Here is a 17,659-nt window from a genome sequence, read left to right as displayed (position 1 = left end):
AAGTCTTTGTTTTGCTATGGTTGCAAATATCAAAAAATTTCTCTATGTGACACGGCACCAGAGTTCAGTTATGGTTTTTCAAAATGCTGACACGCCGAGCTCAAAAGGTTCGCCATCGCTGGTCTAATATGTTATTATAAAAAATGTTAGGCATTCCTTTAATGATCAGCGTGCACTCATGAATGTGGCTGACGCACTGCCCAGAGCATGGCACCTCAGCATGAAGCCAAACAAACGGATGGAGGCCAAGATGCGGGTGCCGTGGCTTAACGAGCTTACATTTAGGGTGGAGAGACATCACTTCTTGGCAGCTGGAAAATAATCAATTGTATCCAGAATTCAAGAGAGAACTTAGAAATTCCTAGATTTAAACATTTTAAAACTGAAAATGAAAACATGATTCGGTGGGCAGAACACATGCTTCCCAGAGAGCGGGGAAAAGACCTCATGAAATGACATGGGGAAGAGTGGTCTGTCACCCCGCTGTTCGACCATCAAACGCAGGGGCCACATTTTATTAATCCAGCAACCGTTACAGCCTTGAGGACAAAGCATGTGCTTAATAAATGTCCATGGAATGAAAGCTTCCACACACCCCCAGGTCGTACACACTGGGCAGAGAAGACACCGTATCTAATAGACTAACTTCTTGTGATAACATCTGTGTCTCCACAACTTTATTTTCTTTGCTCTGATGTCCTTGAATTGGACTACTAAGCACCTGGCACAGCTCTGTACCCACACACTTGAGTATCGTGAGCCTGGTCAGATGACAGCCCACGGACGGAGGAGAGGAGATCCAGGACAGAAGCATGCACAGCACCAGAGCAGCCTTCACTGAAGAAAAATGTTAATAATCCTGCTGGTGTGGCTCAGTGGTTGAGCACTGACCTATCAACCAGGAGGTGATGGTTTCATTCCCCGATCAGGGCACATGGTTGGGTTGCAGGCTTGATGCCCAGTAGGGGCCATGCAGGAGGCAGGCGATCAATGATTCTCTCTCATCATTGATATTTCTATCTCTCACTCTCTCCCTCTCTCTTCCTCTCTGAAATCAATAAAAATATATTTTAAAAAGTTAAATCAAATAATGTTAACAGAAATCACCTAAATTTCAAACAGACTGCCAGTCAATAATTATCAATTTGATTTTGTGTAGGCCTCTCAAGGGGTGTAGGGTAAATAGTCCTTAATTGTCCTGACAGCACTAACACTTGTTCTTAGGAATTGTGCACTGTAGCTTTTAGAAAACCTGGCTTAACAAAATGTCATAATTTTTACTCCTCTAAAAACAAATCAACTATAAAAAGAAGTCCCCATGTCAGCATATCAACTGTTTTGCATTTGAATTATCTTGTCGAGTTCAAAACAATGAAACAAAACTAAAATCATTTAGGCATGTGGCAATTAAGAGAACAAGAGATAAAGATAAAAACACCACTTAGAAAAAAAATCAAATAAAAGCACCCCAGTTAAGTGCCTATTCCTCCGCAAAGATTTCCATCTGCATAGCTTCCTCAGAAAGGCTCACACACAATGTAATTTTATATCCATTTCTGCTTCTATTTCTGCACTGAAATATTTAGAGAGAGCTCAGTATTTCTGGAGTAAATTATACCTAGATCTTGATAAAGCTGAAATCACCTAAATTACACCTTTATGTTCAATTACTTGGAAGAATGGAGAAAGAAAGCTTGACAAAATTAAAATACGTATTTAAAAATGGCCACTGCATAGCTATAATTGTACACCTTAGTGAATATTGATGCTTTGAGGGTTATATGCACTCACCACAGCTGTTTTTACCAAAGGCTTCAAATAAAATCCAAATCAATTTATGTTATGTGACTATACACAGTATATTTGAACACAAAGCAGCCCAACTATTCTATTGGTTTATGTTAGAAATAGCTTGTGAAAACACATACCAGGAGCATGTAAAAATGGAAGCTCAGTATAATATTAAACATAATCTTAGAAGAGCACCTTCCAGGATAAATCAGATACTCGATGTTCTAGAAATATCCTCATGGTATGCCATGAATTCTGGAAATGTAAAGTTCCAAATTCTGAATCATTGTTATGAACTGAATTTCGGTATTGCCCTCCCACCCAATTCATATGTGGCTGTACTGGGAGACGGGGCCTCCATGGAAGTGATTAGGGTGGTATTAAGTCAGAAGGACGGGGCCTTGATCTGACAGGAGTCGCCTGATTATAAGAAGAGTCATCAAAGAGTCCACTCTCTCTGCACTCCATGGTATGCCATGAATTCTGGAAATGTAAAGTTCCAAATTCTGAATCATTGTTATGAACTGAATTTCGGTATCGCCCTCCCATCCCAATTCATATGCTGAAGCCTTAGTGTGGCTGTACTGGGAGACAGGGCCTCTATGGAAGTGATTAGGGTGGTATTAAGTCAGGATGATGGGGCCTTGATCTGACAGGAGTCGCCTGATTATGAGAAGAGTCACCAAAGAGTCCATTCTCTCTGCACTCAAGCACCCAAGAAAGGCCACATGAGGACATAGCGAGAAGGTGGCCATCTGCAAGCCAGGAAGAGAGGCCTCACCGGAAATCTGCCCTGCTGGACCCTGACATGGGACTTCCAACCTCCAGAACTGAGAGAAATAGATCTCTGTCTTTAAGCTATCCCATTTACGGTGTTTTGTTACGGCAGCCTGAGCAGACTAAGCTAATCGCATATGACTTCCATCTGAGAACCAGGAAAAGTCCCCTTCCAAAATAATAAAATGAGTGTGAAGCATTCTACGTGCAAAGTGCTTCCTCCCCATTCAGCAACACAGTCTTATAGCCTCTATGGACCAGTGTGCTAACTACCAGAAGTGCATGTGAGTGTGTGTGAATACACAACGCCCCATACACACACATGACACTGTCCATGAATGCCTCGTGGGCCTCTACTTCTGCTTTCCAAATCACGGAAAGATAAGGGGAGAAATTTCACCATGAAAGCAAGTTGTCTACTGTGGCTGAAATACCAGATGCCTGAACATAAAGGCTTCTAAGTGGCCAAAGTCCAGACTGATTAGGGGTGTGCTAAGGAGCTCAAAACTGATCTCCTAGCGTAATGTTTCATATAACTATTTCTTAACCCAGGAAATGCTTCCACCATAATATATAATCTTATCACCCCCCTGAAGAATTATATCAATCGCACAGTCAATGTAAAAAAGTAGCTTCAAGTAAAAAAGTTTGATTTATGACAAATTACATAATTATTTTTCAACAAGTAGTGATATCCATGTATAAATTATGAATGTTACATACAAGTTTTATAGCAATTAATTTAAAACTAGTTAATTATGTACAAAAAAGCTAATTAATTATGTACAAAAGCATATAATGCCAACCAATGACATATTGACATATTTGGGGAGGAACCGAAAGTATATAAAAATGACCAGATTGGAAGTTTAAAACCCTCATCTAATTGTAAGGTATAATTAATGTATGGTTTTGTTATTCATATCATAAGCTCTGCATTATTAGGATATCACGCATTTATTCCAGTATCATTTGATTAGGAAAAAAGTATCAAACCGGTTTGATCTAATTATCACCAAACATACAACTGACAATATCTTTCAATTCATAGTTTACTAGTTGCAATCTATTCTCTGGAATATTGCTGGATATTGGTTAAGAAATGCTACTATCAATGGTAGCTTTTAAGAAAAAACTGGATTTAAAAAGGGGAGACCATGTTTAAAGAGATCAAATAAAAAGCTAGTATGTTAATCTAGTTTAGAAATTATAAGTATATACTGACAAAGAGCAGCCTAGTATCTACCCAAAAAAAACTGCAAAAAAATTTATTTGTAAAGATATATGTACCCCTATGTCCACTGCAGCATTATCCACAGTGACCAAGGCACGGAAACAACCAAAGTGCCCTTCACCAGATGATTGGATAAAGAAGATATGGCACATACATACTGTGGAATATTACTCAGCCATAACCGGTTTGATCTAATTATCACCAAACATACAACTGATAATATCTTTCAATTCATAGTTTACTAGTTGCAATCTATTCTCTGGAATATTGCTGGATATTGGTTAAGAAATGCTACTATCAATGGTAGCTTTTAAGAAAAAACTGGATTTAAAAAGGGGAGACCATGTTTAAAGAGATCAAATAAAAAGCTAGTATGTTAATATAGTTTAGAAATTATAAGTATATAGTGACAAAGAGCAGCCTAGTATCTACCCAAAAAACTGCAAAAAAAAATTTATTTGTAAAGATATATGTACCCCTATGTCCACTGCAGCATTATCCACAGTGACCAAGGCACGGAAACAACCAAAGTGTCCTTCAGCAGACGACTGGATAAAGATGTGGCACATACACACAATGGAATATTACTCAGCCATAAAAAAGATGAAATAGTGCCATTTGCAACAACATGGATGGATCTTGAGAATATCGTATCAAAACAAGTCAGAAAGAAAAAGTCAAGAACCATATCATTTCACTCATATGTGGGATTTATGGACAAACAAGACAAACAAACAAAAATTCATAGGCACAACAGTATGGTGGTAACCAAAGGGAAGGGGTGTAGAGGGAGGGAGGTAAGGGTAAAAAAATTAAATATACGGTGAAGGAAGGTTAGGTGACTTAACTTTGGATTGTGAACACACAAGGCAATATACAGATGATGTATTATAAGACTGTATACCTGAAACCTACATGATCTTATTAACCAATGTCACCCCAATAAATTTAATTAACAAGAAGAAATTATAAGAGGAAAGAATGAATGGCAAAGAGTGGGCATACAAAGAAAGAAGGATGTATTTAGGAAATAGAACTAACACCAGCCATGGTGGTAGAGGAGAAGAGATTTCAGAATTACTCTGATTTCGATTTCTAATCTGAGTAATGACGACAAATCAAGTTTTTGTCAACTAAGAGACAGGTTATTCTAAAGGTGTGTTTACACACTCACGTACACACCTACACACACATATAAATATATGCAGATGGCCCTGTTTCTGTTTAGTAACACCACTGTCTCATCCCTCCCCCCCTAGGTAGCTGATGTGCACACCCTTTATGCACTGAGAGGATCACATGTTAGCAAACGGCAGGGATGGCCATGAGAGTTGACATTGTAATTCTGAAATGTACCAACAAAAACAAACTCAACAGCCATGTCAGTACAAAAGGATGAATGCCAACATGGAGTCTGGAGATAAGAATTGATTTTGCGGTAGAAATTATTTGTGTTTCTGTCTTATCTCCAGACAAAACATTTCAGCCACGAGAAGGAATCGTCTCCTATAGCACTAATTAGAAACGTAAATCTCCCTGAGACCAATGCCGAGACAGCTTATTGTTTGTCACTATATGTGATAATAGAATCTTCTGACATTTTATTCCCCTGAAAAAATGCAACATCTTTAATAAACCACTGCCCAGCGGAGAGCCTCATTTCAGCATATCATAACAGAAATTACAAGACAGAAAACATGCAAAGCCTTAAGACAAGTAGCTAAAAACAAATTTATTCTCAGAATTACCAGTGGGCATAAAAAGTTTTCATTGATACCAAAATAATTACAAAATACTAGATTGCCAATTGTATGTTCCACATTGTAAAATAGAAAAAAATGCCCATATTCTGAGTAGCACTAAACACAACAGAGATTGTTTATACACCTTTTCAAATGTCCCTACTGTGATATGTAATTATAGGCTGCTGCTCTGTAAATGACTGATAAAACCTAATCTAGATTTTTTTAAAGTAAGGCAACTATAACATTATAAAAATGTACCTCATAAATACTGCCCTGCCCCAATCCAAATGTGTTTTTTATAGCTTTTCTTTGCCTTTGTTTTATGAATGCCTCACTCTATTAAAGAACTATTTACTTATTATCAAAAGACATGAAAACCATGTCACAGTTCATGCTACATTAACGACAGGTATCTTGTAATGATACTGCCCAACACTCAAGCGATGATGCCTGGCCAACGAACCGCTCTTCTGGCCTCGCTAGTAAGTGCTACAAGCCTCGCGCCTTGACCTTCCGACCCAGGTGTGTCACTGTGACCGAGCTCACATCTCTCTGGAAGCATCACTAACAATTACACGAGCGGAGAAAAACAGTCGCGGGCGTCAAAAATCCCTCGGTCCTCTCTGCAAAGAAACAATCGCTTCTGAACAAGCAAACCTAAAAGAGAAAAGCAGGATTCGCCAAACCACAAGGGAACTGGAGTTCCTCCTGTTTCTACCGCTATTTTAATCGCTGCAGACAAGACCACATTCTGCACAGCACACACCTCCCTGAGGACCGGGGATGTTCGGCCGAGAGTCTGAGAAGGCATATGGGACACCCGTCCGAGAGCGGCAGACTGGGGTATGCAGTTTACTCCTCTCCAGAAGCAACCTTGCTAGCTGACTGATTATGTGATTCTGATCATCTGAAAAGCACTCATACCGCTATGTTTTATCAATTGTTAGCAACTTATAAACACCAGGTAACAGAAGCCTGAGAATAATCACTCAGAGTCAGTGAGAGCTGGTGGGAGATGGACCGGAGTAAACTGTATTGATACAATCTTCTCTGCCGTTACACAGGAGGAAATTAACATTTACCAGAATATACTTTCATCACAAAAGCAATTCTAGGAAATCGGGTGAGGATATTATTAATTATTTTTTCAATAAAAACCATTTGTTCTTCTGACCATTTATTACATTCGTGTACCTTTTAAAACCACATGGAAAGTACTTACTGCAGTCTGGCTTTTCCAAAGAGTACTTAATCATACACTACACATTCCATCAATAACATGAAGAAGATACACAGAACATGATATAGAAAAGATGTCCTCTTTTTATCATATCTACATGAAAAGTATGTAATTTAAAGTGTCACTTGGAAAGAAAAAGGATCGCATAAGCTGTCAAGAATTTCATCTGTCAAATAAATTAACAATATCACATACACTGAACACATTCAAATACATCAGCTTTGCCAAAATTACTGGTGTATTTTTTTATTAGATGTTACAAGTTTAAACCAGCAGCACTTACAGTGTTTGAAAACAAGCAACAGTATAATAACCCTGCTTGCTCATAGATGATCTGCTGGAGATTATCAGCATGCATATATTTAATGGGATTCCCACAAAACTGGGAGATTCCTTTTGATTAAAACAAACGACTGAAGAGGATAAAAAACACAAGAAACTTCTTTTTATTAGATGTTACAAGTTTAAACCAGCAGCACTTACAGTGTTTGAAAACAAGCAACAGTATAATAACCCTGCTTGCTCATAGATGATCTGCTGGAGATTATCAGCATGCATATATTTAATGGGATTCCCACAAAACGGGGAGATGCCTTTTGATTAAAACAAACGACTGAAGAGGATAAAAAACACAAGAAGCTTCTAAATCTAAATGCAAGCCAAAATCATCAGGAGACACCACAAATTAACATCTAGAAAGATTATTTACTCAACAAATAATGATTGAGTACCTCTTGAGAGCCAGGAGTGGTAGGTACCGGTCTTTATACCAGTAGAGCTCACAGACCGATGGGAAGACATAGCAGACAAAACTGCAGTGCAGTGAGGTAAATGCCACAGAAGCTCTACCTGGTGCAGTGAGGTAAATGCTACAGCGCTACCTGGTGCAGTGAGATAAATGCCACAGAAGCTCTACCTGGTGCAGTGAGGTAAATGCTACAGCGCTACCTGGTGCAGTGAGATAAATGCCACAGAAGCTCTACCTGGTGCAGTGAGGTAAATGCTACAGCGCTACCTGGTGCAGTGAGATAAATGCCACAGAAGCTCTACCTGGTGCAGTGAGGTAAATGCTACAGCGCTACCTGGTGCAGTGAGATAAATGCCACAGAAGCTCTACCTGGTGCAGTGAGGTAAATGCTACAGCGCTACCTGGTGCAGTGAGATAAATGCCACAGAAGCTCTACCTGGTGCAGTGAGGTAAATGCTACAGCGCTACCTGGTGCAGTGAGATAAATGCCACAGAAGCTCTACCTGGTGCAGTGAGGTAAATACCACAGGAGCTCTACCTGGTGCAGTGAGGTATATACCACAGGAGCTCTACCTGGTGCAGTGAGGTTAATGCCACAGCTCTACCTGGTGCAGTGAAGTAAATGCCACAGGAGCTCCCCCTGGCACAGGAACCCAAGACCCCCAGGGTACCTGAGGCCAATGGCATTACTTTAAAGCCATGTGTAATGATGAGGAATTACAATCCCCATCTCCTCTTTTCTAGAAACTGGGTCAGAGCTGGACTACTGTGGGGAGGACTGTTAACATGACCTCTCAGCCGCAGAGGAGACCAGAGGGTTACGTGCGGTCACATTAGTAACTCTCTCAGTCACTCCCCTGCATTACACCATTAATAAATACCTCGGAGATAAACAGCTATGACCTATGGTGATGGGACTTCTAAATGTACTCTGCTTAAGGAAAATAGATACAGTCATACTTCATTTACTTGGCTACCTTACATATTTGGAAAACATTTAAGGACATGGAAGGTAACAAAATTGTCCATTAAGTAGGAAAAACAAATGTTAGAATCTGCTCCCTAAAACATATGTAATATGTAGAAAAGCCCCCAAACTCACTCAAAATCTAGACAGCTTTGTTTCAGAGATGATTCTAGTAAGTACACTAGAACTAGAATACCTGGGGAGGTAGTCACAGAGACACCAGTCCTCAGGAACAGGCCCCGCGGCGGGACGGAGGAGATTGATTGATTTATAGTTTAAATATTATTTTATTGATTTCAGAGAGGAAGGGAGAGAGAAAGAGAAACAGATATATCAATGATGAGAGAGAATAGTTGATGGCTGCCTCCTGCAGGCCCCACACTGGGAATCAAGCCTGAAGCCTGGGCATGTGCCCTGGCCGGGAACCGAACTGTGACCTCCTGGGTCATACGCTGAGGCTCAACCACTGAGCCAGGCCAGCCGGGCAGGAGGGTTAGAAATCAGTGAGAACCTGAAACGCATACTCTGAGCCCCTGCCTGTGAAACCGACCTTCCAGAAGAGACTGAAATGGGCCTGTCCCCTCTCTCTCCGCGGGATGGGCTTGCGGGTTCCTTGCGGGAACTTTCCCTGTTGCTTCCCTGGCGGGTCAGGATGTGAAACACCGTTTTCTTTACCGAAGGACCCAGCGGTGGTGCTGGGCGGAGGTCAGCTGTGTTCAGACGGGAGGTGGTGTGTGCAACTCTGTTGTTCTCTACTCTAAAGCAGCTGTTTTGTTTTGTGTTTCAACTACAACTACAAATGCTTACAGCCCTTTAATATACCACTGTGGGCAGACCGGCATTTTAAAAATATGAGATGATGCTGTTATAATAAAAAATGTAATTAAAGTGCTGTTTGGAGCCAGGGTACGAGGATTCTGTATCTCAGGGTACCTGACAGCTGACAGCGGCATGGTCACCCCCGTGGGGAAGAATAACTCAATGAATACATGTCAAATGCTGCTTACAGGACGTGCTTCCACGTCTGCAGATTTCACTGCATGGCCCACCTTCGACAGCAGTGAAATCCTTAGATTTTTTACCCCGTTTTCCCACGGCTGCAGCACAAACATGTTCCGTGCTTCCTAAACGGCATAAATATTTTAAGGTTTCTGACAGGCAGCAAGGAGGAATTTATTTCCCGGTGCCCCATTCTCTTGGCTGCCTCCTCATGCTGACATCTTGCTTGGAAGACCAGGCCTCCTCTGAGGGAGCTGTGAGGCCGTGGGCAGCCTCCCTCCCTGGCTGCCTCCACTTCGCAGGCGAAGAGTGACTGCAGACACAGCGGTTACAGCACCTCGGCTCTGTCCTCAGATGGCAGGAGCCTCCACCAGAGCGGGGAGAGGGAGCCTGGTGCCCTGTGCCGTGTCGGGATCCCACTTCCATAGGATGCATTTAAACAGGGAGAGGTGGACGTGGCCCACACCTCACGGCTGTAGGCAACACGGGTGATTTAGGAAAAGTCGGCCGTGGGAGAATGGGTATTCACTTCTCCCAGCGGTTCTACCTCAGCATCAGCCAAAACATTCCGAAGGCAGCTCAGCAGGTTTGATTTTCACCCCCAGTTACAACCGCTGGATGCTCAGTGGCTTGCAGACAGACAAGCTTTGTACAAAACATGCACCCTGTGCCACACAGATTAGTACCTGCACATACATGACATCCAACGGCTATTTTAGCCTCTAACAAACTTCTTTTCTCCTTGAGTAATATAATCTATGTGGTCCTATAGGCTGGCTAAAGCCAAGACTGTAAAATGAATGATAAATAAAAATAAAGGATCATCACAGATCAACAAAATGTGGTATATCCATACAATGAAATATTATTTGGCAACCAAAACGAATAAAGTACTGATTTGTGCCACAATATAGATGGATTTGGGAAAAACAAAATTTAGGCTGAGTGAAAGAAACCCATCACAGAAGGCTACATATTGTATAATTCCTTATATTAAATGTGCACAATAGGCAAATCTGTAGACATAACAAGTACATTAGTGGCCACCAGGGGCTGGGGGAGAGGGAATGGTGAATGACTGCTGATGGGTGTTGGGGTTTCATTTTGGGGTGATGAATAGGTTCTAAAGTTAGAAAGTTGTAATAATTGCACAAATTTGTGAATACACTAAAAACCACTGAACTGGACATTTAAAATGGTGAGTTTCATGCTGTGTGAATCATATCTCAGTGCTATTTTTTTTTTTAAAAAAAAAGCTCCTTAGCCTATTAATGATGCTCCACGGATAGGAGGTCTAAGTACAAGAGGACTGAGGTTCCAACCACGATCACTGACACTTGGAACTTCATCCGAGTGAGCTCATCGGTGTGCCCCGGCCTGTCTGTCACGCCTGCAGAAGTGCTTCTCTCTCCCTATCCGCTTTCAGAAACACATCGATCTCCTCTTGGAAGACAGAGGAAGAGGAGTGATTCCAGGAAGTGGTTAATTCACACAGCGCTGCGCTTTGCTAACAAAGTATGTTCAATATCAATCCGTCCAGTGGTCCAGTGTAATTTATTAAGCCGACAGGCAGTTCCAAGGAAGTGTTTGGTCATCCAAATACTTGGCAGACACAGAAACATCCGCAGATAGTCACCTAATTCACAATCAATTATAATATCTAAATGGAGAGTCATCCAAATACTTGGCAGACACAGAAACATCCGCAGGTAGTCAGTCACCTAATTCACAATCAATTATAGTATCTAAATGCAGGAACATCTATTGCTTTGCAACTAGTGGCCATTGTTAGTCGATAAAAACGGGAAATGTTGTACATATAAATACTGACCTTGTTTCCTTTAACCCTTCTTTCTGAATGACTTCCAATATCTGCTTCGCTGTCATTGGTGAGTTGGGGTGTTTTTCTAGTGCCTGAAATATAAAAATAAACGTAAGATTAACAGATGATTGCATGGAAGCGTCAAAAATGAAAGCGTGTGTGAATCACGCAGTGGGTCCTTAAGATTTTAAAGGGGCAGGGGTTATTATATCAAAATAAGGTTCCATCACACAATTCAAGTGTCCAAAGTAAGAAAGTAATTTTTCCTGGACATTAACCAGTATGGCAATTTCTGCAACAAATTGGGGCCATTCTTAAAAAAAAAAAAAGAAAAAACGTCACAAAGGCATACACACCAACCAAAAAGTGAAACTTAAAAAAAACAAGTTAATAAATGTATATAATTTCCTTTATTAAAAATCGCTAGTATTTCATGGTTAAAGGCATGCTTTCAGGCTGTTAAAGTGTTTCCTACATTTCCAGGCCTTGGAAACATGGAGCCTGAACACTACCAACAGCCCAGAACAAAGTGCTGGTCAGAAGGAACCTCAATGGATTCCCATTTTGATCAACTCCTTTTATACTAAAGAGAAAATGAGGGGAAAAGTCCTTGGTGACCCAAATGGCAGGAAGCGTACAGAAACCCAAGTGCCTCGTCGCAGTGTGTTTTCCAGTTCAGCTCAGTTTCCTTTCTTTTGCCTTTTCCGATTAATTTCATGCCTCTTCCCATTCAACCCATCTCCGTTTTATAAACGGATCCCATTTCCCCCTCTTCTTCTCTGTCTTACTTATGTTTCAGTAGAAGGGAGTTCTTTAAGCAACGTGCGGGGGATACATGGCACATGGTTATTTCCACAGGTGCTAGATCATCTGTCCTGAAAATCAAGTTCTTTGATTCAGCCCGGGACTTAGCTACAGGTGTCGAAAGCAGCCCACAGCAGTGACCTCACTGCTCACCAACAGGGACTACAGGGCCGCCTGTAGGGACAAGAAGCAAGAATGCACACCCTCCACGATGCCTTTCTCCACGGGAAGACGGCCCCTAATGGCAGACCCTGGACAGAAGCTTCTGCACATCATGACCCCAGGCCACTTACAGACTAGCTTTCTATTGGTGAGGATTTACCAGAAGGATCAGAATGCTGAAGAGTCACCAGGGCACTCAAAACCCAAAACTGCAAAGGCTCCCACATCTGTTCACAAGAGCTCTGTGGCCTCCCCGACAATCAATGGCCGAAGTTCCACGAAGTCACGAGCAAACATTCTGTCCATCGGGTCTTCCAATGAGTTACACAGACAGGTAGCCCCACCCCACCCCCATTAGGGCCACTCTCCTGCCCGCCCCTTTCTACGTCCCAGGACATTTCCCCATTTTTCCCAGTCTGGATCAGTCCCTTCGTCACAGTTGGCAACTGCTTTAAAGAATATAGACATCAGAGCGACAGTGGGGAGAAGATATGGCAACAAGCATTCCATTCGGAAAGAAAAAAAACTGTCCTCGCGGAGGAGGACTCCAAGCTGAACTGAAGACTGGGAAGGCGGGCGGGGGGTGGAGGGGAGCTCAGGCAGAGCTGTACAGGGAGGAGGACTCACGCGTTGTGTAAACACCTTGCTTGAAAAAGGCAAGAAGGAAACTGCGTGGTAGAGCCGAAAGGGGAAGGTTAGATCACAAGGAGGGAGGGGAAGAAAGCGACATGAAAACAAACAAGCTGACAGACTTGTTAACATGAGAACTGTAAGCAGAGAAGTGCACACTATGGGTTCTGAAAGGAGAGAGGTTAATAAAGCAGGTGATGGAGGTGCAAGGATATTTAAAGTGAAATGTAAGCATGAAGAAAGGTGGGGGAGGGGTGGGGAGGAGAGGGAGGCCAGGAACCCACACCCCTCCGGGCACCACTCGGGGAGAGGGGGGGGGGGGGGCGGGGGGGGGGGGCGGGCACAGGATGGAAGGAGGAAGGGGTTAGAAGAGGAAGGAGAGGAAGGAGGAAAATTGAGCTGAACTGGGACGTCCAAAAGGCAAACCGGTTAAAACTAGAAAGGAAGGGCTGAAGAGGACAGAAACTCCAGGTTACTGGGCAACGTTGTAAGGGACATTGGGGTGCACTCGAAAGTGGGGTTACTCACGGTGGAGGACTCCCTGTTTCTCTTCCCGAGTACAGGCCCCTCAGCACACCTGGCAGCGCCTCGCAGCAATTGAGAGAATCGGGAAGCCCTGTCCCCTGCTCTATGCCATCACATCCTACTCCACAAAGGAAGTGAAAGGGCCAAGAACTGTCGGAGCCACGCAACGACGGAGCCACGCAACACGCCAGAAGCCACCCTCGGGGCCTGTGAGACAGAGAAAGGGGGCAGAGCAGGAGGGGCGCCTGGGTGTGAGCACCCCTCACTGTGCTAGGCGTGTGAGCGTGGACAGGACACAAGGTAGAGAGGAACTGCCTTCACGGAACAAAACATCGATGCCATCCAAATAACGGGACACATGGCAGAGACGTGGACCAGACTCGCAGGCAGCCACACTCAGACACCACGGTGGGGAGAGGTCACAGGCGGAGCGCAAGCCTAAACCCCCGGCCCCGACCTTAGATCCCCCCCAATCTCCCGACGCGGGGGTGGTACAGTGTCACAGGTCCTGCAGAACGGTACTCTCTGGATTCTCCTTCATGACATTTCTCAAATACTAATATTTGCATACGTTTTCACGGTCAATTAATTCACATGTTCTTACAATTGTTTTCCACCTTGTACCCACTTCTGTAGAAAATGGGGCAAAGGATTCAATACAGCAGAGAAGGGAGTAGGAGTCTTTAAGACTGTTTATCACAATAAGATGTTTCCAGAAATAGGTCTAAGGAATATTTCAGATCATCCAAACAGGTTCAAAATGGCTTAGGCAAAAATCATGTAATTGTGGCAAAAGAGGAAGTCCAATTTTAAAGTTTGCCATGGATAATTATTTAAAATAGTCTTGCTTCCTGAGAGTAAAAAGTAGAAAAATGCAAACTCGTGCCCATTTTATTGAAAGCAAAATGCACCCACAAGCCTGCAACCAAGAATATGAACCATGCCTAATATTTGTTCTCTTTCTAGTTTTTCTATTCATACACATTATTTTTAATATAATTATAATTAAGTAAAATACATGTATATTAGCTGTCTCCATGTAATTTGAATTCTCCAAAATAGCATCATAATTAACACTTCTGAGAGTAGGCACTATTTTAAAAATTCAATTAGTAAACAGAAATACCCAAAGAATATATTGAATGTAACATTTTAAGACTATTATTGAGTCAAAGAATATGAATTCTGTTATGTCTCTGGACGCACAGCCAAATGTTTGCAGAAATATTTTAACAATTTATCCTCTCACCAAACAGAACTGAATGTACCCCTTTCACCACAAGTTGGCCAGTATGGAGCATTATCCTAGTAGGTCAAACAAGTGGTAATTTGTTGTTATTTTTATTATACTTCTGTAAATACTAATGAGATAGAGACGTTTTCAAATGAATCTCATGTGGTATAGGATATGCCACTTGGGATATTTCTGTTTTTATTAATGGGGGAAAAGCTCTTTAAACAGTCAGAATGATATTCATTGTTTTGCATAGTAGTAATATTTATTCCTTTTGTTGCTTATCTTTTGGATATTTTAGGGGGATATGCAACGTTTTCCATTTTCATGCTAACAATTCCATCAGATTTTTTCATTGTGACAGCTACTAATATGAGGGCAATGAATACCCTTTTGGATGTGAAACCCACATAGAAGGGCGGGGCCCATTACAGGAATGGCACAGAGCAGAGCGGTCCTTGTTGAGGAGGGGGTGGGGGTGGGGGTGAGAGCGCTCAGAGGACCCGCGCTTTCTCCAGCAGCTGAAGGAACTTCTGGACGTTTTCAGGGTGAAATGAACTGCAAACCACTGCACTTGGGCTGGCCCCGGACTCCTGCTCAGCTCCCCTGCTCTCTCAGCCCCCGCGTGCCAGCACCACCCCGTTTTCAATCGCTGTCATCGTCTAATTCATTTCACTCCCTGGCTAGGGCACTGCTCTCATTATTCCTTCTTAAATTTTTAATTATTCACGTCTTTATATTTCCAGATGAAATTTAGATTGGAATTAAATGAGACATCTAATTAAATTTTTAAGAAATTTACGCACATTGTTCCATGTATTTAAGTTTTATTCCACAAACCGTAATAAGCTTTTTATTGTTTTATATTTTCAATTGCAACTATGAATACACTTTTTTCACATAATATTCTCCCATTTTATGGCTAATCCATCCAGAAGCCATTGAGTGGTGATAATTATTATCTATATGAACAGCAAATTGAATTCTTAATAGTGCCAATAGTACAGGAGCCCGGAATCAGATTTTCTACAAGTCATGTGAATTCTGTCTCCTTCCCAGTAGCTCTGTTTTCTCTTTCTGACATTATTTACTTTAGATTACAAAGGGATCTTTTCTAGTCCCTGTCAAAAAAAAATACAAAAAAAACTTTTGCTGAAAATTGAGCTGCTCTGTCATTTATTTCCTCAAAAACAGGCCCCCAAACCCACAGAGCTTCCTTAATAATGTCCACACTGGAATTAGCAGAGCCGGCGGGAGCTGCCAAGAGAAGACTGTAATTGGAAACCACTGGATGGATATCACTGTCTCTTCTCCACAAATCAAAGTCCGAAACAGTTCAATCTTCCCAGAAAAGGTTCTTTCTTTCTTTGCAAAACAAACTGTTTTCTGGTGTCAGAGCTGTGCTTGTGAGTCCACTTCCCTCTCACCCCTAGAATTGTGCCCTCCACCTCATGCCTCCGCCTCAGGCCCTGAAGTCCTTTCAATTCCCAGCCACCTTCCTCCTTCACTGCTACCCCCCCAGAGGTCTCCCACGCAGCCTGGCTCTCTGTAAGGGGGGATTTCCATGGCTAGGGACGCAAATAAATACAACCCACTACCTTCCTAGCAAGGGACCCTCTTGTATTTTTTTTTCAAGAGCTATGAAAAGATGTATAGAATTGGCAAATACACCAGTGGATTGATCCCACCTTCTTTATTTAGGTGACTGACTGTAGGAGAGCCCACCCCAAAAGCATCTCATTTCATGCAACCTGAGGCAAAACAGACTCATCTCAGAAACCGCCTCCCCCAGACATCTACATGCCCCCGTAGAAGGAGAAGAAGAAGGAAAAAAAACTGCAGAAAAGGATAGTTCGAGTATCCCTAAGATAAATACATGAGACCACTGTTCATCTAATGGTTAAAATCATTATTTTTTGGGGGGGGGGGCATAAATAAAATATTCTCAACTTATTTGATTGCAAAATAAAAAGATGTCCACAATTTAAAATCGTGTCAATAATGTATGTTTAGATTGTGAAATCCCAAATGAGTATCAAACACCAGGCTCTCTCCCTTTCTTTAACAGCATTGTGCCTTCCCTGGACCCATACTGGCAGCTCATTAAAATATCTAACTGTGTAAGGTCCTGTCTCAGGGAAATTATTTGGGGATTACAAATTAACCATTATAGTGTGTGTGTGTGTGTGTGTGTACGCGCGCACATGCGTGAGCTCTACAATTACAGGGTGTTTTCACACAATTTGTATTATTTCATTTGCTTTCACACAGCATCTATTACTATTTCATTCAATTTCATACAATGATGTTATTTTACTTGACCTTTAAAACAACTTGATGAGACACATAGAAAAGAGAGAATCAACTCTGAGATGTGCCAAGTTGAAGTAATTGGTCCAAGGTCAAGAAACTAGCAAGTGGAAGGACGAGCCTCGCATTCATGATGATGTTGATGATGATAATGTTTACACATAATAAGCACAGCTATGCTGATTAGACAGCTCCTCTGTGCTAAGTCTCCATGGGATGTGCCTCTAGTACCACAGGTTCTTGGATTCATAGATTTAACATTCCTGTTTCCACCCTTCCTGAGAAACCACAAAGATCCATGTCATTTTGATGGAACATGAATTTGGATCCCAGTAGAATTCAGAGGAAGAAATAAATCATGTAAAAAGGGACAGCCAGCACCTTGCCTAAAGCTCATTTAGGTTATTCTTGACTCCGAACCTATGTGATTACTAGGTAAGGGTTTCAAGATGATACTTAACCAATTTTTCTATTCTACTTGCATGAATTTTTGTGGGGAAATTATATACCTTAGTAGTATTTGTGAATGTGTGATGTAAACGATACAGGAATTTTGTTACAAGAACCTTGAGAATAAGGCCGCCTTCACCCAGAAGAAAGCAGCTGTCAAGAAGGTAAAGGGCCTAGGACAGCGGTTCTCAACCTGTGGGTCGCGACTCCTTTGGGGGTCG

General features: G+C 42.0%; 1 protein-coding gene across 1 annotated transcript in view; it reads right to left on the bottom strand.

Annotated features, from left to right (window-relative positions):
- The window catches only part of LOC102258470 (putative Polycomb group protein ASXL3), a gene marked incomplete at its 3' end in the record, with an annotated part of 54,599 nt that overhangs the window by 27,689 nt on the left and 9,251 nt on the right, over positions 1-17,659 (bottom strand). Inside the window, exon 2 of the mRNA XM_014549279.1 lies at positions 11,333-11,415. Within this exon, the coding sequence (XP_014404765.1) occupies positions 11,333-11,388 (56 nt within the window). The remainder of the gene's footprint in view (positions 1-11,332; positions 11,416-17,659) is intronic.

The sequence above is a fragment of the Myotis brandtii genome, unplaced genomic scaffold (assembly GCF_000412655.1).
Source record: "Myotis brandtii unplaced genomic scaffold, ASM41265v1 scaffold541, whole genome shotgun sequence".
NCBI classification, from domain to species: Eukaryota; Metazoa; Chordata; class Mammalia; order Chiroptera; family Vespertilionidae; genus Myotis; species Myotis brandtii.
Note: the sequence above shows the minus strand (reverse complement) of the source record. Positions and strands in the feature narration are given on the sequence as shown.